Consider the following 25889-nt stretch of genomic DNA (forward strand, 5'->3'; position numbering starts at 1 on the left):
GGTTCAATAATACAACATGGGTCCAAATCCCAAGTGGTCAAATTTGCAGTTGATAAAAATCTGGACTAAAAAAAAAAAGCTTTTCTAATTGTGACCACAGTTGATTTGATTTATTGTTACCACGTGTACCCAAGTACAGTGAAAGTTTTGTTTTACGAGCAGTACAGGTCGGTCATGGCAAACAAGGGCAGAACAGATGTTAGGATGTTTAGACAGAGCCAGGTATACAAGGTTACAGCTGCTCAGGGGGGTGTGGAAGGCAAAGTCAACATTAGATTTGAAATCAGAGAGGTCCACTCAGCAGTCTAATAACAGCAGGGGAGAAACTGCTCTTGAACCTGTTGGTGCATGTGTTCAAGTTCGTCAATTGCTGTAAAAACCCATCTGGTTCACTAATGCCCCTTTAGGGAAAGGTATCTCTCATCCTTGTCTGCCCTGTGACTCTAAATCCGCAGTAATATGGCTGACTCAGAAATGCCCACAGAGCAATTAGGGACGAGTAATAAATACTGGCTTCACCAGTGATATCCCTATGCCGTGAACTAATTTTAAAAAAAACACATCAAATTCTACATGCTCCAAGAAACACAGTCTTATTCCTTTTTATTTACAGGTTTTATTTTACAAATATACTTTGACAAATATACAAAAGTCAGACATCGATACATCATTACACAATAAACAAATTTCAAACTGGCACAGCGTTGGGATCAGTCATTTTCAATTCCATTGTTCAAGAAAATTAAAAATATCAAAAACGTCCAAAAATAAAGAACAGTAGGGAACTGGAGAAATTTCATTTCCGACTCAAAACATCAGCTGTTTTGCTCTCCACGGATATTGCTACATCAAACGAATACCTCTAGCACTGTCGGCTTTTATCTCAGATCTTCCGCAGCACATCATATGAAGGCACATAGTCGTCCACAGAAGCGAAGTTCATTGAGTATCAGTGAAAATCATAGCTCTACAATAGGTGATAGTACACTGTGCATAATGCCTTGTTCAGGTATTGTACAGCACATAAAATTACTTGTGGATATTTACACCAGAACTACCATATTCTTGACGACTGAAGGTTACAAAAAAGAACACATTTGAAGCATGAAAGTAAATTAAACATATGGGTAGACTTTCCAATTCTGCACCCACCGCAGTTAGTATTTATAGCTATAGAGCAGATCCACAAGACATCAATAACTTAACAGACATGTTTGCAGGGAGCATTATGCCAAAGACTGAAAGTCAGCCACTGCCCACTTCCTCATCCTTACTGGAGTGCGAGAGCCCATTGAAACTTACCAAGAGCTTCTAATCCGCATTGCGAAATGAAGGAAAACCCAAGGTAAGATTTCCCTTTAGAAAGACAGATGACATTCCCCACCCTTCTCCAGAGTCAAGGTAGTCTTATAACCTTCGTCATTACAGCAATTTCTACACAAGACAGCTCAGATACAGGGAAGGAGTGCACTCTATAATGTTCAAAGGACTCATTTTATTTATTTGGAAGGTGCTCTGTTGGTAGCTGCATGTTATTGCTCTTGTACAGCACCCTCAATGTCATAAAATATTCCAAGGTGCTAGAAAAGAAACATACAAGTTTGGCATGGCCCCTTCATTCCTGATGAAGGGTTTATGCCCGAAACATAATTTCTCCTGCTCCTTGGATGCTGTGCTTTTCCAATACCACACATTCAACTCTGCCCCACATAAGGAGATGTCAGACAAGATGATGAAAAGCCTGGTCAAAAAAAAATGATGTTTTGGTTTTAAATGAATGTTTGAAACAACAGGAAATGAAGGACAGCCACAAGGGAGGAGGGAAATCAACGTTCAGCTGGGTCTATTTACAGCACATGGACTGCAGCAGTTCAAGAAGGCAGCTCACCCCCACCTTCTCAAGGGGCAACTAGCAATGAGCAGGAAATGCAGGCCCAGCCAGCGATGCCCACATCCCACGAGTGAATATAAAAACAAAATCTGGACACGAACATTTTGATTTATATTTTAGAAGTAGTGACAGACAACTCCAACAATGAGCAGCACTTGCATTTTACCAGCGATGGAGACACTGGTTAGTCGGAGTCTTGCCAGTGCAGGTTACTGGGACGTCCAACTGGTGAGTTTCAGTACCACCTTTGCCATGAAGGTGCACATCAAGAAATAAAGACAGAGCAGGCCAACGTTACAGTACAGGAAGCAGCATGAAATTCCCTACAAACTCCAACCATCCCCTACACTGCACACCTCCACCCACCCACCCCAACAACAAAAAAAGCGTCATCTCACGCTGCACAAGTTTCCCAAAAGGCACTGCAGCCCCTGGCTGTACCGGTCAACAACTATGAAACCAAATGGAACCCAGGAGGCATTAAACTACAGGCTTTGAAAAGAAACAGCCCAGCCTGTAATTCCAGATGCTGTGATAGCTCGGAGTGTAAACTATACAAGTTTACACTCCGTGGTTCGATGGTCTACTTGAAAATGTCATCAAGACAATCTTGTTTTTTTTCCCCCAAACTCACATTCATGTCCTGCCCTTAACATGAAATAACAGGAACTTTTTAAATTCAGTTTGATATAAGATTTTGAGAGAAATATTCATTCGAGCCAAATACAATCACCTTCTTAATGCATTAGTCGATAACAAAATTGGGGGTGGGGTATGTGTTGAAAGGTTTATTCGCTTTAGTAATTCTGATTTCTGTTCCATGCAGTTATTGGATATAAAGAACACAACTTAACAATTGCCTCAGAAACCTTCCAATTGAAAAAAAACCTCTCAACTTCACAAACAGTGGAGTGAACTTTGAAGCTCTAATATATGCTCCTCATCTTTTTAAAGACATGCTGGCCAAAGTGCCAAATTTGGGTCCCAGATCGTTCAAGTAGTTTTGTCCCATGTTCTCCCTCACGTCACTGCAACAGCCGACAGACCCATTGACTGAAGGAGCTCCTTCATATCGGTATTCATGTACCAAGTCACCATGAATGGCTTGGTCTCTCAGCTCCTCATCTTCATATACCTAACACAGATCAAGCAACATATTAAAAACCTGCAAATCTTTGAACATGACAGCAAAACATTTCAACAAAAACTAAAAGTCCCTCTTTTCTCCTCCCAGCACCCCAAATAACAATAAAATAAAAAAAGAACTGCAGATGAAACAGAAACTCAGCTGGTCTGGCAACTTCTGTGGACAGAAAACAGGTGACGGCCTAACGGTATTGTTGCTGGACTGTTAACCCAGGAGACACAGATAATGAGCTGGGAACCTGGGTTCAAATCCTGCCATGGCAGAATTTGAATTCTGTAAAAATGAGACTCTTCATTCTAGGTTAAGTCCATGAATCAGTTGTTATGAAAATCCATCTGGGTTACTAATGCGCTTTGAGGAAGGAAACAGCCATCCTTACCTAGTCTGGCTTACATGTGACTCCAGACCCACAGCAACATGATCGACTCTTAACTGCCCTCTAGGCAATTAGGGATGGGTAATAAATGCTGGCCAGGCCAGCAACATCCTCCCACCGTGAATGAATTTTTTTTTTTTTTAAATGTTTCAAGCCCGATGAACCTTCTGAAATTGGGTTTCTCTTGCAATTTCTGTTTCTGTGCCAAATGGTATTGTTTTGTAGTACTGTACTGCAGATTGACAGAACCACAGCATTGCTTCTTATATACAAACAGGAGGGGACCTTTCAGCCCTCCTGCTTCTTCTGACATTTAATAAGATCTTGGCTGATCGGATTGCAGCTTCAAATCCAGCTTCCTCCCTGGTAATCTTTCACCCCCTTGAATCCATCCTTCCCCACTCTACAAACATTCAAAGACCGTTCCCATTGCCTCTTTCTTCTGCAGCAGGACAGCCTGTTCAGCCTTACTGATAACTTTCATTTCACAGAATAACACGGTAGAAAAGAGGCCCTTTGGCCCCTTGAACCTGTCCTGCCAAAAATGCACTAAATCTACACTAGGCCCACCTTCCCCAGCACTAAGCCCTTGGCTTTAGGTAATCAGAGTTTTATTTTGCGAACCTTATGAATTCCCTTCAGTATTTTCTGTACCTCAATCAGATCTCCCCTCATTCTATGGAACTCCAGTGAGTACAGGCCCGAGGTTTTCAGCTGCTCCTTGTCCGACAGCCCTTTCACCCCTGGAACCAACCTGGTGAACCCGCTCCGAACTGTCTCCAGTGTCACCACATCCTTCCTCAAGGAAGGAGACCAGAACAGGATACAATACTCCAGGTGCAGTCTCACCAGTGCCTTATATCATTGTAACCACACTTCTTTACTTTCATAATCCACTCCTTTGGCAATAATTGCCAGGATTCCATTTGCCTTCTTTCTTATAGGCTGCACCTGCATACCCCCTTCCTGTGATTCATGCACAAGGACATCCAGATCCCTCTACACTGTGCATCTGCTTCCCAATCTGTTTCCCATTTGCCCTTTTATTTTTCCGGCCAAAATGGACAACCTCACACATATCCACATTAAACACTACCTGCCAGATTCTGGTCCGTTCTCCAAGCCCATCAACATCCATCTGTAAACTCTATCACCTCATCACTGCCTGCTTGCTTTCCCCTCGATTTTAGTACCACCCATGAATTTTGCTGATACACTCTGTGCCGGCTTCTACCTTACCCTCCTTCTGTGCATCAAAACAAAACATATCGGTGTAGCCCAAAGGGTTATCCCTGTGAAAGTTACATGGTACAAGGCTTTGCAGATCAAGGTGGTGCAAAACGGTACTAGTCACCTGGTCAACACGTGAACGAAGGAGGTCCATCAGATGATGACTGTTTCTCCGGTCCAGTCTGTACCCGTCCATTGTGGTCAAATCTTGATGCACCATGTCGTTCTGGAGATGCAGTGTGTGATGTCTACTCACTGATTCATCGTAAATACCTCCGCCGGTTATATTCACCATTTCATCAGTAACCATTGTCCCTATATGTGGTCCTTGCACTCCATCCACGTAGATTTGGGTCTGTTGTCCAAATCCTGTTTCTTGGTTGCCAAGAGGTGGGACGCTTTCAGTTGCAAATTGACTTTTCCGAGGCAGAGTGATGTCCAGTGCATCAAGGTTCTGGGAAACGGGAGACAGTAATTAAGGAATTTAGTCATTGAATGCATGAATTTTCATTAAGAAATAGCAACAAACTACTCGAATGTAAACGTTTTATGACAGGTCACAGGGAGGTTATCAATAATTGTCAGGTCAAGCCAGACAGGCATCTTAGGGAAGACAATAAAGTCCTCTCTATTTGACAAAGCTTTATGGTACAATTTAGACAGGGGGAGGGAGAAGAGAGGGGAGCAGGCCTGTAGAAGAGACCAATACCTGAGTGCTTTACATTGGAGCGTAGTAGAGATGGAAAGGAATTTGAAAGCAAGGATCAGACTAGAACTGTGGAGTCTGCAGAAGACAAACTCGGTGAGTGAGGACAAGGATGACACAGAAAGGGATCATGCTAAATGGTCAAACCTCAGGCAGAGGAATTTTGGATTTCTTCAAAAGGTGACAGCTGCCAGTGTTTGAGGGACGCAGGAGTGCAATGAATTACTGAAGTCCACAGGTAAGAAAAGCAAAGATAAAGGCTTGAGGCAGGGATGAGTTGAGTTGAGCTAAGGGAGGAGTCGAGCTAAGGTAGGAGTCAGAGAGGTGGAAACAACTGGTCTTAGAGACGACATACATGACCACGGCAGCTGATCACCAACGTTTAGTGATGTTATCGATCAGATTAATGGAGTCTCAGACCACCAAGAGGAAGATGGTCAGAGGTGGCGTTTATCTGCTTTCTGTAGCGCAGAACTCCACTGTTTGCACCCCCCACTCAACTAACTATTTTCCCAATTTCAGTTTACAGTTTTTTTTTATTTCTGTTGTTGTCACCATTTCCAGCTTGGGTATAATGCTCACGTTTTTGGATTTGTAACAGATTTTATTGAATGAGATTTTGTCCTACTGTAGTAGCAATGAGCTGGTGAGAGGTACAAAAGGCAGATGACCAGGGTCTAGAAAAACCTACCTTATCTTGCTGACCACCGCCCTCATCATTCGAGACGAGGAGATTTTGTTGATATTGACCTGTATGGGTCACAGGTTGTGGAACTTTGCCACCTCCGCAATATAAAGCGACAGCAGCCAGGAGCAAACCTGTTAGAAATAGGAGAGAATTTATAGCGCACTTTTAAATGCCATCCAAATAATATAGCGGAGGATTATAAAACCAAATACTTCGGATGTAGGTTTGCTCGCTGAGCTGGAAGGTTCACTTCCAGACGTTTCGTCACCCTACTAGGTAACATCTTCAGTGGGTCTCCGGGTGAAGCAGATTACAGCAGATTGTTAAGACAAAGGCTTGCAGCTAGCTTGAATTAACCAATGGTTTTGTGGTCACCATTAGACTCTTAATTCCAGATTTTTATTGAATTCAAATTCCACCTGCCATGGTGGGATTTGAGCTCAAACCGGAGACCCCAGTAATGTTCTGAGGACCAAAGGGTACGATGTTAACACCATGAGCCATCACATCCCCGATAACCTTCCACTCTTTGCTTAATAACAACCTGCCTGCATCCGTATTTAAAATATTGCACAATTCTGTTCCCACCATCTTTTCAGGGAGTTCCAAAGACTCTTGGCTGAGAAAAACTTGGACCATTTGAAATAGGTGACCTTTAACTTTAGATTCCCCTGTAAGAGGGGACATTTGTGCCACATCTACCCTATCACAAGACCACAGGCTTATTTGAAATCAACAAGCTTCTGGACCACTGCTCTTTTGTCAGGTGATGCGAGATTTCAAATAAACCTGTTGGACAATAACTTGGTGTCAGGTGACCTCTGACAATCAAGTGATAGGGAAATCTCGAAGGGCCACATGGCCTACTCCTGCTCCAAGTTCTGCATCCCTGTATTTCACGGCAAAATTAGAAAGGCGACCACTTTATATTTCAGTTGTAGTAATCCATTGCATTAGCTGTCACGGTCCACAAAAGGATAAGATTGGGTCACTGGATTATTAGTCCAACATCACACCACCCTCTAGCCCTTCAGTACTTACAAAGTAGTAACAGTGCAGCCAACAACATCACAAGGATTCCCATTCCACCAAGGACAGCACTTCCAGAAGCAAGTCTTCCTGCACAATTTACATTGTTGGGGCATTCGCAGATCGTAATCTTCAAGGTTTGCTCTTTTCCTTGGTGCTGCTGGTCCTGAACTGTGACAGGAACTTCATAATAACCAGGTGGAAGCTTATTTACTGGCTTCACATAGGCATAGGTTCCTGGAAGACCAGAAATCAAATTCAGAATATGCCCAACAGGCACCAGTATAAACCCTCCTTTCAAAAGATTTAGATTATTTAGATGTAGATTACTTTACAGTGAGGAAACAGGCCCTTCGGCCCAACAAGTCCACACCGACCTGCCGAAGCGCAACCAACACATTCCCCTACATTTATCCCTTTACCTAACACTATGGGCAATTTAGCAATTCATCTTTGTACTGTGGGAGGAAACCGGAGGAAACCCACACAGACACGGGGAGAATGTGCAAACTCCACACAGTCAGTCACCTGAGTCAGGAATTGAACCCGGGTCTCTGGCGCTGTGAGGCAGCAGTGCTAACCACTGGGCCACCCAAAGAATCATTTCAAATTCTACTTAAATTTTGGATACTGAAAGGAACCAAAATTGGAAACCCCACTAAAATAATGCAGGTCTTTATGATGCAAATGTCTAACCCTTAATCTTACAACATGCATAATTCATGCTTAATGCGAGCAGAAATTGTGTCCAACTATGATACTTTACACGGCACATTTACCTCCTACCTTACAAACTTTGGCTAACTCATCCATCATGTACCATATCCAAATTCATCAAGCTTTCATAGATTAGAATCCCTACAGCATGGAAGCAGGCTATTCGGCCCATTGAGTCTACCCCGACACTCCAAAACAGCATCCTGTCCAGACCCACTCCTCCACCCTATCCCAGTAACCCTGCATTTCCCATGGCTAGCACATCTACAGACACTATGGGGCAATCTAGCATAGCCAATCCATCCTAACCTACATACCTTTGGTCTGTGGGAGGGAACTGGAGGAAATCCACACAACACAGGGTAAATGCGCAAACTGTACACAGACAGTCGCTCAAGGCTAGAATTGAATCCAGGTCACTGGTGCTGTGAAACTGCAGTGCTAACTACTGAGCCACCAGGGCACCCCTTTCAAAAGCAGGTAGAATTGGTGATGGAAAGAAAACTGTTCTAAATAGGATATCCTTACAACACAAATATTCCACTTATAATGTACACTAATATGATTTGGAGGTGTTGGTGTTGTACTGGAGTGGACAGTCACACAACACCAGGTTATAGTCCAACAGGTTTATTTGGAAGCACTAGCTTTTGGAGCGACGCTCCTTCATCAGGTGGTTGTGGGACTATAACCTGGTGTTGCGATTTTTAACTTTGTACACTGACATCAATAGCCAGAACATATCAGTAACATATCGAGGGCGGCACGGTGGACCAGTGGTTAGCACTGTTGCCTCACAGCGCCTGAGACCCGGGTTCAATTCCCGCCTCAGGTGACTGACTGTGTGGAGTTTGCACGTTCTCCCCGTTTCTGCGTGGATTTCCTCCGGGTGCTCCGGTTTCCTCCCACAGTCCAAAGATGTGCAGGTCAGGTGAATTGGCAATGCTAAATTGTCTGTAGTGTTAGGTAAAGGGGTAAATGTAGGGTATGGGTGGGTTGCGCTTCGGCGGGTCAGTGTGGACTTGTTGGGCCGAAGGGCCTGTTTTCACGCTGTAATGTAATCTAAAAAATTACCATCTTGACCCAGCAACACAAGATTGGCAGCTTTTTAATTTGAGAGAGATTGTGGAAAGCAGCACTCAGTGATGATTACTGCTAACCTGCACGATGGAAGAGAGTCTACAGACATAGATACAACCGGAAAAGGAACACAACCAAAAACATCAGATGGCAGGTTTTTAAAAACACAACTGCATACCCATTTGGTTGGTGATCGTCCATTTCCTTTTAATTTCTGGTGGTTCATCCGACAGGAGAAATGTAAATGGAGCAGAATTAGGCGCAATATCAGAATCCTCAGCCGACACATTGACAAACTGACGCTGTCCGTTCTCACAAATGTACAACTGATTGTTATGGATCACTGGAAAGTGGTCATTCACATCATCCAGGTTGATCACCACTGTCCCAGTTCCCGTCCTTGAAGGAGCTCCTAGTATAACAAGGGAATGAAAAAAGGGGAACCAAAAATCAGGTTCGAGCCAAAGGCAAAAACCTTAAAACATGATTTCCAAAAATAATCGCAAGTGTTGAGGTGCATGACACAGGAAAAGACTCTCTGAAGACAGGTTCCCTTGGATAGTCTCCACCCAAAGAGAGAGACCTGGAATCCAGAGATTCAACCATTCATAGCTGCATACACTGTTGCTACTTCCAGACCAAATATCTGAAGCAGATGAATCATGGAGCTTGTTGATCAAGGCAACATGATCTAATTGAATAGCAGAACTGACCCAAGGGTTGGACTGGACCAATCCTGCTCTTAGAAGTGACATCCAATAGGTTTGGGTGAACTGAGCATAATGACATGCAATGTAAATCATGCGCAGTATATTTTTCTGTAACATACAATATGGAATAAAGAAGGGGGAGAAATGTGCACAGTCTTATTCACCAAAGATGATTAAGGATGACAAATTGACCACCAGAGTTGGACGGGCCCTAGGGGAAAAAAAAAGGATTTCTGGCAACTTTAGAAATAGTGTGGTTAATAAGCCCGAATCCAGTCCCTAGACTGGCCTCAAATGATTTCCTGCACCCTTTATAATAAGGGTTGTTTTTTTGACACTTGACAGAGTGTAGTCAATCATTTCAGAGTTGATGAACACAGGGTAATCAGTGACCTTAGATAGCCGGTTTAAAGTCATACCACTCCTACAGAGTACAGTCACCTCTGCAGCAGCTGATGACAGCTATAGAGAGCACCATGACACCAAATCACAGTTACTCTGAAAGTTCTGGAGTTCATTTCTTCTGTCAAAACTAATTTTAAAAAAATTCATGATAAATGCTTCAAAGCAAGGAAAGAGATTCCAACAAGTTAAGCAGTCTCGTGACTTCTGCAATAAAAAAGGTTCCCCAATAATCATAAGGAAATTTCCAGGATCATTCTTTGCAAAATGTCTCCCTTCAGGCAGCTCAAAATGCACAGGGGGGTGATGGGCAAAACCACCCACAAAAATCATCAAAACATGTAAAAAATTTCAATTTCCAACAGGCCTGATGAATCAGAAGGTGGTTATCGTCTGTCTTCCACCCCAACTCATAAGTGCAATGGACAGAAGCTACAATGTGCACTGCCACAGCACCAGGCTAGCTTGCTCCTGAGCTCACCGTTAATGGGCTCACTTTGCCACCCAGCCGGAAAGAAGAGAGAGAAGCAGTCTATAATTCAGGGAGGAGCCAGCACGGTAAAAGGAAGGAAGGAAGGAAGGAAGCAACGTTACACAGGCAAGTCACTGAGGAAATGCTGAGACCTGGGGGGCAGTCGTTTGGGAATTCTGTCGTCATGTTTTAACAAGAGGAGAGGGGGCATTGTCAAGACATAGTGCAAGAGGGGAGACTGCAAGGAGAGAGCAAAAAGGCTCGCAAGGAAGCTGGAACAGGAGAGGGGAGTAAGCGAAGGCTACAAGGAAGGAGAGAAAGAACAGCTGCAAAGGAGGGAACACACTTTGAAACTTCATCAATACTCAGCTAACCAGGATTCGAGAAAACATGAAATCACCGATTCCATGAATCCTGTGCAAATGGGAATGTGGAATCTCTAGCTTATGGCTGCATATGATCAGAAATTATAAAATAATATCATATGTAAGCTGCCAAGGTGGTGAACACTCAATATATACTTTAAAATCAGAGACTGAGATCAGAGATGTAGTGATTAGGGTTAAAATATTCCAGCTTTATGCAATGGAAATGCATTGGCTATCATCTCTTCAGTCTGTGGAAGGTGTGCTTACAGTGATAGTGTGCATGTGGAAGCCAATTTGAAAATAATCTTACACTAATTTATGCTTGCTGTCGGAAGCTTGCATTTATTTGCTATTCCCACGTGGTCTTGAGAAGGTGATAGGAAAGAGGTAGAAGGTGTTGAACAAACGTGGCAAAAGATTTTCTGAGGACTGGAATCTTTAGAACTCTCTTCCTGAAAACGGTACTGGAGGAGAGACTTTGTGTATTTTTATACAGAGGTTTTGGAAAGGGGGGGGGTTGAAGAGGGATCCCTTTTGCACTGTGACCAATAATGACCTGAGACAGAGGGCAGTATAAGTGAAGTCCATGGTTTAAAGTGGAAATTGCACTGGCAATCCCGGATGGATCAGATTTACGTGGATACACAATGGCAAGTAGAATAGACTAGACTGCGCTAAAGAACCAATATCCACTCGACAGGTCAAAGGGTCATAGAGATGTACAACACAGAAAGCCAGACCCTTTGCTCCAACTCATCCACGCCAACCAGATATCCTAAATTAATCTAGTCCCATTTGCCAGCACTTGGTCCATATCCCTCCAAACCCTTCCTATTCATATACCCGTCCAAATGCCTTTTAAATGCTGTAATTGTACCAGCCTCCACCACATCCTCTGGCAGCTCATTCCATACACACACCACCCTCTGTGTGGAAAAGGTTGCCCCTTAGGCCCCTTTTAAATCTTTCCCCTCTCACCCTAAACCTACGCCCTCTCATTTTGGACTGCCCTACCTGGGAAAAAAAAATTGTCTATTTACCCTATCCATGCCTCTCCTGATCTAATAAACCTCTAAACATTCAGCCTCCGACACTCCAGGGAAAACAGCCCCAGCCTGTTCAGCCTCTCCCTGTAGCTCAAACCCTCCAACCCTGGCAACATCCTTGTAAATCTTTTCTGAACCTTTTCAAGTTTCACAACATATTTCCGATAGGAAGGAGACCAGAATTGCACGCAATATTCCTTTTGTTCCATCACTCTTCAACAAAGCTTCCAGTTACTTTTCTCTACTGTCGTTAAGCAGATGCTGTGCATATTAGTGGGCCTGAAACCTTAAGAAAACAGGAATTTAGCACTTGCATGTATCCAAATGTCAGGGTGGGAGGAGCTTCTCACACACACACACACACACACACACACACGGCATGCACTAAGGGTAAGAGGAGAAAAAGAATAAAGAGGCGGTGAACAGAAACAAAGAACTAAACAATTTAATCCTTACACATCCTCACTACCTTTGGTCACAAAGTGGGAGAAACTCAATGGATGGCCTATACAGCTCAGAGCCATTCATTCACCCTTTGGATCAAATGCTGAGCACATATTATATTTAACATACATATATACACACAAAAATCAACATCGTTTTGCATTTTCTTAATAAAGGAATGGCAAACAATCCCATTCAGTGCATTTTTCCCCCAATTATTACAATATAGAAAGACACATTAGGTTTGTACTTACTGTCTTCTATGGCCAGCACTGTAACATTGTACTTATTATTTTTTACAAATTCAGACTCTCTGTCCAACACAGCAGTAGTTCTGATCTCACCAGTTTGTGAATCAATGGAAACCCAACCTGCAGGGTCATTTAGTTTCCTGTACCTGCATAGTCAAATATGAAATACAACATTTTAAAAGTTGCCAATACAAGCCAGGTAACTGAATAATGCTTAACGGAGAGGCTAGGAGAAAGTGAGGACTGCAGATGCTCGGGATCAGAGCTTAAAAATGTGTTGCTGGAAAAGCACAGCAGGTCAGTTAACATCCAAGGAGCAGGAGAATCGATGTTTCGGGCATGAGCCTTTCTTCAGGAATGAGGAGGGTGTGCCAAGCAGGCTAAGATAAAAAGGTAGGGAGGAGGGACTTGGGGGAGGGGGTGTTGGAAATGTAGGTGGAAGGAGGTTAAGGTGAGGGTGATAGGCCGGAGAGGGGGTGGGGACGGAGAGGTCAGGAAGAAGATTGCAGGTTAAGAAGGCGGTACTGAGTCCGAGGGTTGGGACTGAGAAAAGGTGGGGGGAGGGGAAATGAGGAAGCTGGAGAAATCTGCATTCATCCCTTGTGGCTGGAGGGTTCCTAGGCGGAAGATGAGTCGCTCTTCCTCCAGCCGTCGTGTTGCCATGGTCTGGCAATTGTTCCATTGGAACAGACACTTAAGTATGACTTCATAGCCCTAACTCTAAGAACCTTCAGCTGCCTAGGCACTGGCGTTCCCTAGCCAAACGTCTTTATCTTGGTTGTAACCTGTAAGACACTCCTGAAAATAAGAAGTGTTATTACAAGAGCAAGTCAACGCCTAGAAATTCTGCAGCGAGCAGCTCACCTCGAGCTTCCTACAATGGACAAGTCAGGAGTGTGATGGTATACTTCCCACTTGCCTGGGTGAATGCAGTTCTAACAACTCTCCTGAAATTTGACACCATCCAGGACAAAGCAGGCCCCTTTTTTATGGGCACCCCATCTACCTTGCTCACTGCGCCAGTGGCTCAGTGGTTCAAACTGCTGCCTCACAGCACCAGGGACCGGAGTTTGATTCCAGCCTCGGGCGACTGCCTGTTGCACGTTCTCCCTGTGTCTGTATGGGTTTCCTCCGGGTGCTCCGGTTACCTCCCACAATCCAAGAGATGTGCAGGTCAGGTTGGATTGGCAATGCTAAATTGCCCAGAGATGTACAGGCTTGGTGGATTAGCCATGGAAAATGTAGGGTTACAGAGATAACGTAGAGAGGTGGGTCTGGGTGGGGTGCTCTTTGGAGGGTCGGTGTGGACTTGATGGACCAAATGGTCTGCTTCCACACTGTAGAGATTCCATGAACACTTACTCCCTCCACCACCAAAGCTCAGTAGCGATAGTGTGTACCATCTACAAGACGTATTGCAGTAATTCATCAAGGTTCCTCCAACAGCATCTTCCAAATCAGTGACCCCTACTGACTAGAAGGGGAAGGGAAGCAGATGCAAAGGATCATCACCATTTTCAAGTTCCTCTTGAAGCCACATACTAACCCGTATGAAATTATATTACTGTTTCTTTACTGTCATTGTGTCAAAACTGTGGAACTCCAGACAAGGGACTGCAGTGGTTGATGAAGTTAGCTCACCGTCACCTTCTCAAGGGGCAATTAGGGATGAACAATAAATACTAGCCTAGTCACATCCCATGAATGAATAAAACAACTTCTTTGGCTCAAATAACCAAGAGCTTGACCAAGAGTCACACTCTCCTTTTCAGAGTCACACTCTCCTTTTCAGAGTCACACTCTCCTTTTCAGAGTCACACTCTCCTTTTCAGAGTCATACTCTCCTTTTATAATCACCCCTACGAAACATCTTTGGATTTTTAATTATGTTACAAATGAAAGGCTATATAGAAGTTTTGTTGTTGAGAGGCTGTAACAAACCTTGCAGAAGATGGTGACAATTCACTCCTGGATAATTCTGAAGAGTAGCTATTCAAACAAGTATTATACATCCTGAAAATAGTTTCTCTAAATTCCTTATTTGAGTTATTAGTAAGGACCTTTTATTTATTGACCCCAGGTTTAGGATTTTTCTGTCGTCTTCTCATCAGGTTTTCTTTAAATTTGTGTAATTTCGATGTCTTTGCAAGACAGCAACTAAATATTTATAGAATCCCTACAGTGTGGAAGTAGGGAATTCAGCCCATCAAGTCCATGCCTACCCACCAAATAGCATCCCACCCAGGCCCACACCCCTAGCCTTTCCCTGTAATCCCACAATACCCATGGCCAATTCACCTAACTAGCACATCTTTGGAGCATGGGAGGAAACCCACTCAGACATGGGGAGAATGTACAAGCTCCACAAAGACAGTCGCCCGAGTGTGGAATCGAACCTGGGTCCCTGGCGCTGTGAGACAGCAGTGCTAACCTCTGAGCCACCATGCCACCTTTCCAATCTGCTTTACTGCATCGCAGCATTTAGTTCAATTTGCACAATTCACCTGCACACAATAGAAAAATAGAAGCAGGTCAAGACATTCTGCTTGTTCGGTTGATTTATTGACTTTCAAAGTTTTAACAGAAACAGATCATTCAGCCCCTCTGGTACCTGATCTCCCACCCCGTTATACTGAATGTCATCAAGATGCCCTTCCGGTTCTTCCTCTGCTTCATCTCCCCACTCCACAAAACTGAAGATTTTCAGTGCATTCCAGTACAGCCTTCCTTAGGTAAGGGTCAGTTCTTGTTGTTTTACCCTCAAGTCAGTAATAAGCAATAGCCTTACCTGATGCCATCACTGCTTCGAGTCTCAGGATCCTTTGCTACATAAGAGCCCAAAACGTGTCCAATTTCCACATTCTCCTTTGTCCAGATTTGTTTGACAGCGGGTTCAAATTCCGGACCTTCGTCTACATTCATAACATTGACTATTACTGAAGCAGTTTGTCTCGAAGCAGAACTTCCAGTCAGAGGGACCGCGTTTTCCACTGCAATTTCCAATGGGATTTTTGGTGTTTTCTCACAATCTAAGGGCTGTAGAACAGACAGGAAAGATTACATTAAAATACTTGAATCACTTCAAAACAATTAATCCTGCAAGCCCACCTTAAAGTGGATCATTAAACACTCAAATTCACTGCTAGGTGATTGGTAGTACTGAATGCAAGTACTTTGGAATGACCTGTGTTACGTACAAGGCACTATGTAAATTCATTTCTGTCCTAAGGCTGTTTCGAATCTCAATGCAAGCTGGACGAACAGCTCCTTATTTTCCTTTCAAATTATTTACAAACTTCGGGCCTCAACATGGAGTTCAATACTTCAGACCGGCTCGGCCCACCATTTTGATTACAACACTCCACTCCCTCCGCTCTGAGGCATAATAAAATGAAAATATCCAAGAACTGTGGACACTAGAGATCTGAAGCAAAAACAGAAATTGCTGGAGAAGCTCAGCATGTCTGGCAGCCCCTGTACAGGGGGATACAGAGTTAACTTTGAGTCCAGTGACCATTCATCAGCACTCTGACTAAACAGTGCTCTGAAGGAGGGTCACTGGAGTCAAAACTGTGTTTCTCTCTATCTCTCAACAGATTTTGCCAATTTTCCACCTGCTCCTCCTTCCCCCTTTTTGCAACAGTATAAAACATATCACTTTTCCAGCCCACTTCAGTTTCCAATGAATGGTCACGTTAGAATCAAAGAATTAATTCAGTTTCTCAAAGTCATAGATTCATATAACATGGAAACACACTCTTTGGTCCAACTCACTGAAACCAACCAGACACCCCAATCTGACCTGGTCCTAATTGCATCCGTCCACAAACATTGACAAGATTCCCCAGTGCTTTCTAAATTTATATTCTAGCAAGTCACAATGTGGTTTCGCCTGTCCACATTATCTCCCACATTCACAGAAAACTGATATAAAATCAAATTTTAAAGAATGTTTGATAGATTGTAGGGATTAGTTTAAAAAATGAAAATAAATGATATATGCTCTAAATTTTATTGGGACACAGAGGTGTTTAGGGAGAGATAGACACTGACATACCCAATAAACAAAAGAAAAAACAACAAATTGGCCCAGACTGCATTTGGAATGTTATGAGCAGTTTTGGGCCCCGTATCGAAGGGTCATGTTAGACTCAAAAGCATTACCTCTTTCTGTCTCCAAAAAAAATGTTAACAGATCAGCCAAGATTCTCCAGCCTTTCCTTTCCCTTTAGGTTGGTCCAGAGGAGGTTTACAAGAATGAACCCAGAGACGAAGGGCTTGAGGAGCAATTGAGGGCTCTGGGCCCATACTCGGTGGAGTTTAGAAGGATGAGGGAGAATCTCAGTGAAACTTAGAATACTGAGAGGTCTGGATAGAGTGGATGTGAAGAAGATGTTTCCACTAGTAGGACAGACGAGGACCCAAGGGCACAGCAAGGGGCAATCCTTTAGAACTGAGATGAGGAGGAATTTCTTCAGCCAGAGGGTGGTGAATCATGGCACTCATTGCCACAAAGGGCTGTCGAGGCCAAGTCTTTGAGTATATTAAAGACAGTGATAGATAGGTTCTTGATTAGTAAGGAGACCAAAGCTTATAGGGAGAAGGTAGGAGAAAGAGATTGAGAAACACATCAGCCATGATTGAACAGTGAAATAGACACAATCGGCTAAACGGTCTCACTCTGTTCCCACGTCTTATGGTCTAAGGACCTCAAAAATACGTCAAAGATCAGAGCTTCAATTTTGTCTATATGGCAATGACATTACAAGATTTCAAAGTTGAATGTCTCATTGACACCCCAGCAACATGATTTGCTACACAAGCACTTGCTTACCTTTACAATGTATAAGAGACCCTCGTTGGTCTTGGGATCAGTTATGACTTTGAAATTTCCATCACTGTCCCCGTTAACGATAGTGAACACAGCTCTGCTTGCATTGGTGTCCTTCATATCCTCGTCATCAACTGGCATTCGGAGGATCATCACGTCACTTACACTCTCGTTAGCCCAAACCATATACTGAAACAAGACAAAACCTTAATCTTAAAAAAAAAATGCCCAATCTCTTTTCAGTCAATATTCTCAGAGTTAAGTTGTTAACGTAAAATCTTCAATGAGACAGGAGTTAATGCATGTTTGAGAGGTGGTAAAAGAAAACTGGAAATCTGAGTTTTGAAATCAGATAGTCACAACTAAACATCACAACAGGGTTTCAAAACCCAAAATATACAATTGCAAAAAATTATTTCAAGTAAAACTTTGCACTCAGCGAGTAGTTAGGGTCTGGAATGCGCTACCTGGAAATGTGGTTGAGACAGGTTCAATTAAGGCATTCAAGAGGGGCACTGAATGATTATTTGGATGGAAAATGGTGAGCAGGGATATGGGGAAAAAGGCAGGAGATTCACTGGAGGGAACAGAACCGGTGAAGGCACGATGGGCTGAATGGCCTCCTTCTGCCATAATACAGTAATACATATCTTCACAGCTGTAATGTCTTCATTAGTGATGATCGCTTCATAAATATTAAGCACTTTAGTCCAACGTCAATATTTTGCTGATAATCAACTCCACTTTCAACTCCATAATCCAACACAGACAAGAACAAGTTTAAATTTTAAAAACCAAGGTGCAGATTTTGAATGAATGAAATGGTAAATGACAAGGTAGTTCATGATAAAACGTAGAACCAATCATCTTCTGGCAGTAAAAACTAAGTCATTTCTAGGACTGGTCTCCTTAGAACAGAGAAAATTTCAAGACGTAGGAGGCTTCCTAAATCCAAGGGGTATTTTGATGGAACAAGCGAAAAACGTGCAAAGACATTGAAAGAAAGAGAATGCAAAAACTGCAGAGGCACTGCCTGTAATTTTTCACTCTTCCTTAAGTTGGAGTGATAGAAATTGTAAGCATTCAGCTTTTTAGTTAAGCAAAATAAGGGGTGCAAGGATAAGCCCAGCGATTACAGACCAGTGGTGGGGAAATTTCTGAAGACAATAATTCAGGACAGAGTTAACAGTCACAACGACAAGTGAGAGTCAACTAATGGGACCCAATGTGGATTACTCGAGAGAAAAAGGGCATTGAGCTAACTTGCAGGAGTGTTTTGAAGAGTAACACAGTCGATGAGGGTAATGCTGCTAATGCAGTGTACATGGATTTCCAAAACAAGGTATTTGACACAATGCCACGCACCAGATTCATACACAAAGTTACAACGCATCGAACAAAGGGGACAGAAGCCACATGGATATAAAATTTGGCTGAGTATTAGGAAACAATAATGATTAGTGGATATTTTTAGGCTCGAGAGAGGATGGAAGATTTGGAATGGAGTTCCCCTTGGGTCAATATTGGAATCCTCATTTTTCCTAATATACATGAGTGATCTGGATCTTGACTATAAAGCATTGTGATGAGGAGGACAGTACTGATAGAGCAGCAGAAAGGACAGTGACAACTGGTGGGGAGGGCAGAGTAATGGCAAATGTCAGTGCAGTGCAGAGAGAAACGCAAGGTAATACCTTTTGGGACAAAGAACAGTACAAAAACATAGACACCATACAGCAGCAGTAGCAGGTTTAGAGAGCTGTTCAAACATAGGGCTTTATTAATAAGGGCAGAGTTTACAAGAGCAAGGAAGTTATGTTGAACCTGGACTAGTTAGACCTCACCTGGAGTGCTGGGCACCACGAGTTCTGGGCACCACGAGAGAGGGGTCAATAGGAGGGAGGGAGGGAGGGAGGGAGGCAGAGCAAGGGCGACACACATACACACGTAGATTCAGGAGACCTGCTCCAAGACTGAGTAAACATCATGTAGAAAGAAAGAAAGATGGGAATAAAAAAAGTTGCAACAAGTTTCCGTGGAGAGAAGGCAATGAGGATATTTGATTTAACATTTTCAAACTCATGTGAGGTGAGGTATGGACTGAGTAGATCGGAAGAAGCTGTCCCCACTTTTAACTTATTGTGAGGCAGAGGACACAGTTTGAAAAGTAATTTACAAAATAAGAAAATACAAAGTTGAGGAAAAAACACTTCCTGCTGAGTAGTTACGGTCAGACCCCACTTGCTGAAAACATGATGGAGGCAAATTCAATTAAAGGCATTTCAGGGGCCACCAAATGACTGGTTAACCAGAGTAACTAACAGAAATGCAGGAGAATGGCCCCAGGATATAATGTTCAATCAGATAGCTAGAACAGCCATGATGGGCTGAACGGCCTCCTTCTGGTCAGTAACCAGTGGTCACAAATGGCAAGAAGCCAAGAGGAATGACAAGGAGTATGTTATTGTGTGGTCTGGAATGTGCAGCCAAGAAAACATTGTGGAGGACAGCGATTCAATTACAATTTTCAATAAGGAATGGGATAATTACTTGAAGGATAGAAAACAGTGAAGAGAAGACTAGACCTAACTGAAATACTCTACGATAATAGCCAAAGAATAATGAGCTGGCTGCACTCTTTCTTAGCAACAAACCTGCACTGATGCTCAAGTCAGGTCAGCAGAAAAACAACATATTTTATTTATATTGACTTATTTTCCACAACAACTTACTTTGTTGGTCCTAAATGTTGGAGTATGGTCATTCACATCAGTAACGTGCACAACAACAGTTCCCGTAGAAAATAATCCGTAAGGTTTTCCCTCCATGTCTCTCACCTCGACTGTGAGTGTGTAAGTGTCCTGCTCCTAGAGGTATTGAACGTTCGATTGTGAAACAATGCCACACAACGATAATTTTCAAAACTTTTAACTCAAAAAATGCCCTGTTCCACAAAGTTGGAAAAAAGTTGCGACAGGTTTCCGAGGGGTGAAGGCAATGAGGATATTTGATTTAACATTTTCAAACTCATGTGAGGTATGGGCTGAGTAGATCGGAAGAAGTTGTTCCCACTTTTAACTTTTCGTGAGGCAGAGGACACAGTTTGAAAGTAATTTACAAAAGGAAAAAAATACAAAGTTGAGGAAAAAATACTTCCTGCAGAGTAGTTAGGGTCAGAAATCCACTTGCTGAAAACATGACAGAGACAAGTTCAATTAAGGCATTTGAGGGGCCACTAAATGATTATTTAACCAGGGTAATGGTCAGAAGTGCAGGAGAATGTCCCAAGGATATAATGTTCAGTCAACGGGTCCTATCAAAACTGCTCAGCCATTTAAAAGATCATAGCAGACTGCCTTCACACACACTAACTGTGCCTCCTTGCTCACAAATCCCTTAATATAATAATCTCTGCCTTGAATATACTTACACCAATGACAGAGAATCAATTGCTCTTCAAGGCAAAAAATGCCAAATTTTCACATAACAGTGGGACATTGTGTTTTTAAAGTCCCTGCCCTATATAACCAGCCCCTTATTCTGAAGGAATCATCCCAAAGCTCTAGATGCTTTAGCCAAGCCAACTGACTCCCAAGATACGGGCAAGAAGTAACAAAATCAGGAATTGTTGGGAAAACTCAGTAGGTCTTGCAGCATTTGCTGAGAGAAATCAAGAGTTAATATTTCGGGTCCAGTGAGCCTTCTTCAGAACTGACTGTGCGTCAGCACAGTCTTACCAGACCATTGAGCTGCTCTCTCATTGAAGAGAGGTGACTGGTGATGATTAACCTGAGGGTCATCAAACCTCAAGTGAGGGGAGAGGGTGAGAAGGAGAGCCCTTCATAGTAACCTCAGCCAGTGTGGGGATTAAACCCATGCTGTAGGCATCACACTGTTTCGCATACCAACTGTCCAGCCAACTGAGCTAAACCGATCACAGTCTTCAGAGCGAGACCTAGGTCACTGCACCCAAAACGTTAACTCTGCTTTCTCTCCACAGATGCTGCCAGATCTGTGGAGGTTTTTCCAGCAATTTCTGATTTCCAGCATCTGTAGTTCTTTGTTTTTTGTTTGGAGGGACGCGCAGCAAGAACTAAGCTGAACTTGATCATCTTAACATGTATTACACCTGAACTGCACACACTTGGGGGGAAATGAAACAAAACATTGATACATTTGGACGTGACAGACACCACGTGATAGGAAAACAAAACATTTCAGAGGATGTGGAGGGTCTAGCTCCCAAAGGGTTTTCCAGCACTGGAAATTTTCATGGTCTCCTGCACCACCAACAGGATGGTGCCACACAGCTTGCTCTCTCCGATGTAAATTAACAGGCTGTGAATTTCAAACTCTTGCACTTTTAGATCCAAGAATTACAATGTTTTATTTTTATTTGCGCACTGGATGGGGCCAACATCCAACATCAATCCCCAAAAGCCCTCAAGGGTGGGAGCGAGCTACCTTCTCAAACTGCTGCAGTCCTTCGGGGTATAAGAACACGCACAATCCTGCTGAGAATCACACTTTGAAAAAGGAGTTTGAAAGCAGGCTTACCTCTCGGTCGAGTTTATCAGTCTTTGTTTTGAGTTCGCCCGTTCGCTCATCAACAGAGAATAGTTGGCCAAACTTTGAGGCTGGTTCCTGAGACATAATCTTGTAACGAAGCAGAGTATTTAATGTATTGGGCTCATCAAGGTCAGTAGCTATAAGCTTGAAGAAAGATGTGCCTAAAATTGAAAGTGCAAAGGATAATTAACAGCTGCTTTCAGGAAAAGTTACATTGAGAAAGTTTATTATAAAAAAAATGGACTCCTCCATGTCCACCTACTCAATGGCACACAGGATACTGATAGTTAAGGTGATGTCAATTGGTTTCATTTTTCCTGGGCTGGTACAATTAAAATAGATACCCACATACCAAGGACAGCTTGTCCTTTTAAATAAAAAAAAACTTGGGACACAACTACAAACAAAAATCAGCAGACATAACCTAAAACGAAAAGCTTAACGTACTTAGAAATTCATCCTGCAGAGTACAGCAATCAAAACAAAATGTGACACATTGATGTGCTCACAAACATCTGTTCAAATTCAGAAGTCAGAGGTTTCACACAGGCAACACAGCCCAGAAAGTGGCCAAAGTGACCTCGGCTAGTATCCTGGGGCATATGTGTCTCAACAACGTGCCCTTTCTTGATTCTGTCACGTGGAGCTAGAGTGTCAGAGATAAACAGCACAGAAACAGACCCTTCGGTCCAATTCATGCATACTGACCAGATATCCCGACCCAATCTAGTCCTACCTGCCAGCACCCGGCCCATATCCCTCCAAACCCTTCCTATTCATATACCCATCCAAATGCCTTTTAAATGTTGCAATTGTACCAGCCTTCACCACTTCATCTGGCAGCTAACATCCTTGTAAATCTTTTCTGAACCCTTTCAAGTTTCACAACATCTTTCCTACAGCAGGGAGAACAGGATTGCACAGTATTCCCAAAAGTGGCCAAACCAAATGTTGCAGCTGTATAGGACATGACCTCCGAACTCTTATACTCAATGTTCTGACCAATAAAGGAAAGCAGACCAAATGTCTTCTTCACTCTCCTATCGACCTGTGACTCCACTTTCAATGAACTATGAACCTGCACTCCAAGGTCTCTTTGTTCTGCAACACTCCCCAGGACTTGAACATTAAGTGTATAAATCCTGCCCTGATTTGCCTTTCCAAAAATGCAGCACCTCACATTTATCTAAATTAAACTCCATCATCAATGGCAAAGCCAGCATTTGTTGCCGGTCTCTAACTACCCCTTGAATTAAGTGTCTTGCTCGGTCATATCAAAAGCAGAGAGTCAAGACATTACTGCAGTTCTGGAGTCACAGGTAGACCAGACTGGGTAAGGATGACAGATTTGCTTTCCTAAGGAAAGTTAGCAAACCAGATGAGATTTTTGCCACAAAGTAATGGTGACCAAGACAATCAAAGACTGCAACAGAAGGTTAACCTGACAGTCAGCGCTAATCTCCCTTGTGCACTTTCCTAGTTTCCACTGGATATCAAACAGAACACCGCAAGACTGGTAGTCTCCATGTATCTACAAGTATATCACTGATAACTTCAATTAAATACTTCCAATTATAAAATTCTTGAGGCCGATATATCCTTACCAACTGGTGAACCTTCAGCTACATTTGCAATGAACGTCTCTTCATTAAATGTAGGGGTATTATCATTCACATCATTTACTTTGACAGTCAGATCAAGCGGATATTCAGGAACAAATCCTTCCTTGGTTCTTGCTGTCCCAGTCAGCTGTGGAATTGAAGAGAAACTCTTACAATTTGCCCACAATCATATGATCCCTTTTTAACAAGTATAACCAAAATAGAGTCAGGGGGATCTCAAGAAGATTCTTTGGAAGAATTCCATTTTGAAGGGAAGTTTGACTGGACTTAGAACATTAACTCTGTTCCTCTCTCAACAGATTCTGCCAGACCTGTGCAGTTTCTCCAGAATTCTGTTTGTTTCAGATTTCCAGCATGTTACATTTCTCCCCCAATCATTAGCCTAGGATTCTAGACTACTGGTCCAGTAATATTATCACTGCACCACATCCCTACTTATAATGATAACCAACAACCTGCCCTGAACCTCCCACATTGATGCGATGGCCAAGGAGGCACAACAACGCCTCTTCTTCCTCAGGTGGCTCACAAAATGGCATGTCCATAAGGACCCTCACCAACTTTTACAGATGCATCGTAAAAAGCATTCTGGGTACATAATGGCCTGGTACGGCATCTGCTCTGCCCAGGACGGTAAGAAACTACAGAAGGTGGTGTGTACAGCCCAGACTATCACGCAAGCCAAGCTCCCATCCATGGACTTCATTTACATTTCTCATTGTCGCGGAAAGGCTGCCAACATCAAAGACCCCTCCCACTAAGATGTTGAGAGGCATAGATGGAGTCCTTGTAAATCCTTGTAAAGCCAGAGACTTTTCCCCATGGCAGAGATGTCTAACATGAGGGGGCATAATTTTAAGGTGATTGGAGGAAGGTTTAGTGGAGATGTCAAGAGGTAGGTTCTTTACACAGAGTGGTAGGTGGTGGGTGCCAGTGGTCCAGAATCTCCACAGTGTGGAAACAGGCCTTTCAGCCCAACAAATCCACACTGACCCTCCGAAGAGTAACCCACCCAGACGCATTCCCCTATTACTCCAAATCTACTGCAGACTAATGCGCCTCACCCACACATCCCTGAACACTCTGGGTAATTTAGCATGGCCAATTCACCTTATCTGCAAATCTTTGGATTGTGGGAGGAAACCAGAGCACCCGAAGGAAACCCATACACAGGCATTCTCCCCATGCCTGTGGAGTTTGCACAGTCACCCAAGGCTGGAATCGAACCTGCTGTGAGGCAACAGCGCTAACCACTAAGCCACTGTGCTGCCCAAGTAGTAGAGTCAGACACATTAGGGACATTTCACCAATTCTTGGATAGGCACATGGAAGTTAGTACAATGAAGGGTATGTAGGTTAGTTTGATGTTCGAGTAGGATAAAAGGTCAGCACAACATCGAGGGCCGAAGGGCCTGTACTGTTCTGTGCTGTACTGTACTGTTCAATGTACCCTGGTAATGCGCTCTTCCAGTCTCTTCCATCAGGCAAAAGATACAGATGCTTGAACACACACACAGCAGATCCAAGAACAGCTTCTTCCCTGTTGTAATTAAATGACAAATTGACATCTCTAACTTCAAATAATGGTGATCTTGCTTTGTGCACCTCCTGTTCAGCCATAAACCTTTTGCCTCGCTGTCTAAATACCCTATGATCTGTACGTCCTTGTTTGCTACGATCTGCCTGTACTGCTCGCAAAAACAAAGCTTTTCACTGTACTTAGATACATGTGAGTAGAACAAATCAAATCAATAAGTCAATTAAGCATGGACCAAATTGAGACCAAGAGTTCACCCTCTGTTCAACATGGAAATTTTGGTGTTACTCTCTATTATAAGCAGCTGAAAACATAACAAATGATGAACAAACACTCTGTCAGCACTGACTGCAAACATCAGGCTATTCCTCAGTTTAATCTCAAGCCATAACAAACGTAACTCATTCAAGGCTTTGCTGCCAAGTTACCATATGCAAGTACAGATGAAGACCATTAGAGACACTTACGCTAAATGACGGGTACTCTTCACGATCCACGGTCTGTAACACAAATATTTTACCCGTCTCGGGTTCAATACGGAAAAAACCCAATGGAGGACGATCGACTCCTTGTCCGGTAATTTTGTACAACAATGTATAGTTCTGCTCATACTCTGATCTTATCTGGGGGAAAAGAAAAAGAAAAAAAAAAAATCAAGAGTCAATTAAATGTTAGTGCAATTTCCACTTTTCACTTTGATGGATGAACAGTCAGAGTAGGAGTACATTGGACACCATGTGCTTATTGATTTGAATCTGTGGATGGGAATCAAA

General features: G+C 43.0%; 1 protein-coding gene across 1 annotated transcript in view; it reads right to left on the reverse strand.

The window, feature by feature from the left end:
- Positions 1-577: 577 nt before the first annotated feature.
- Positions 578-25889, reverse strand: part of LOC122548823 (desmocollin-2-like) — a 39359-nt gene continuing 14047 nt past the window's right edge. The window contains exons 6-17 of the mRNA XM_043687637.1: positions 25584-25739; positions 23562-23706; positions 21946-22118; positions 20121-20255; positions 17392-17577; positions 15346-15593; positions 12561-12703; positions 9043-9276; positions 7080-7304; positions 6042-6169; positions 4769-5098; positions 578-3026 (exon numbers count right to left, since the gene is read on the reverse strand). Coding sequence (XP_043543572.1) covers positions 2832-3026; positions 4769-5098; positions 6042-6169; positions 7080-7304; positions 9043-9276; positions 12561-12703; positions 15346-15593; positions 17392-17577; positions 20121-20255; positions 21946-22118; positions 23562-23706; positions 25584-25739 — 2298 coding nt within the window. The 3' untranslated portion in view covers positions 578-2831. The remainder of the gene's footprint in view (positions 3027-4768; positions 5099-6041; positions 6170-7079; positions 7305-9042; positions 9277-12560; positions 12704-15345; positions 15594-17391; positions 17578-20120; positions 20256-21945; positions 22119-23561; positions 23707-25583; positions 25740-25889) is intronic.

The sequence above is a fragment of the Chiloscyllium plagiosum genome, chromosome 4 (assembly GCF_004010195.1).
Source record: "Chiloscyllium plagiosum isolate BGI_BamShark_2017 chromosome 4, ASM401019v2, whole genome shotgun sequence".
Lineage (NCBI taxonomy): Eukaryota > Metazoa > Chordata > Chondrichthyes > Orectolobiformes > Hemiscylliidae > Chiloscyllium > Chiloscyllium plagiosum.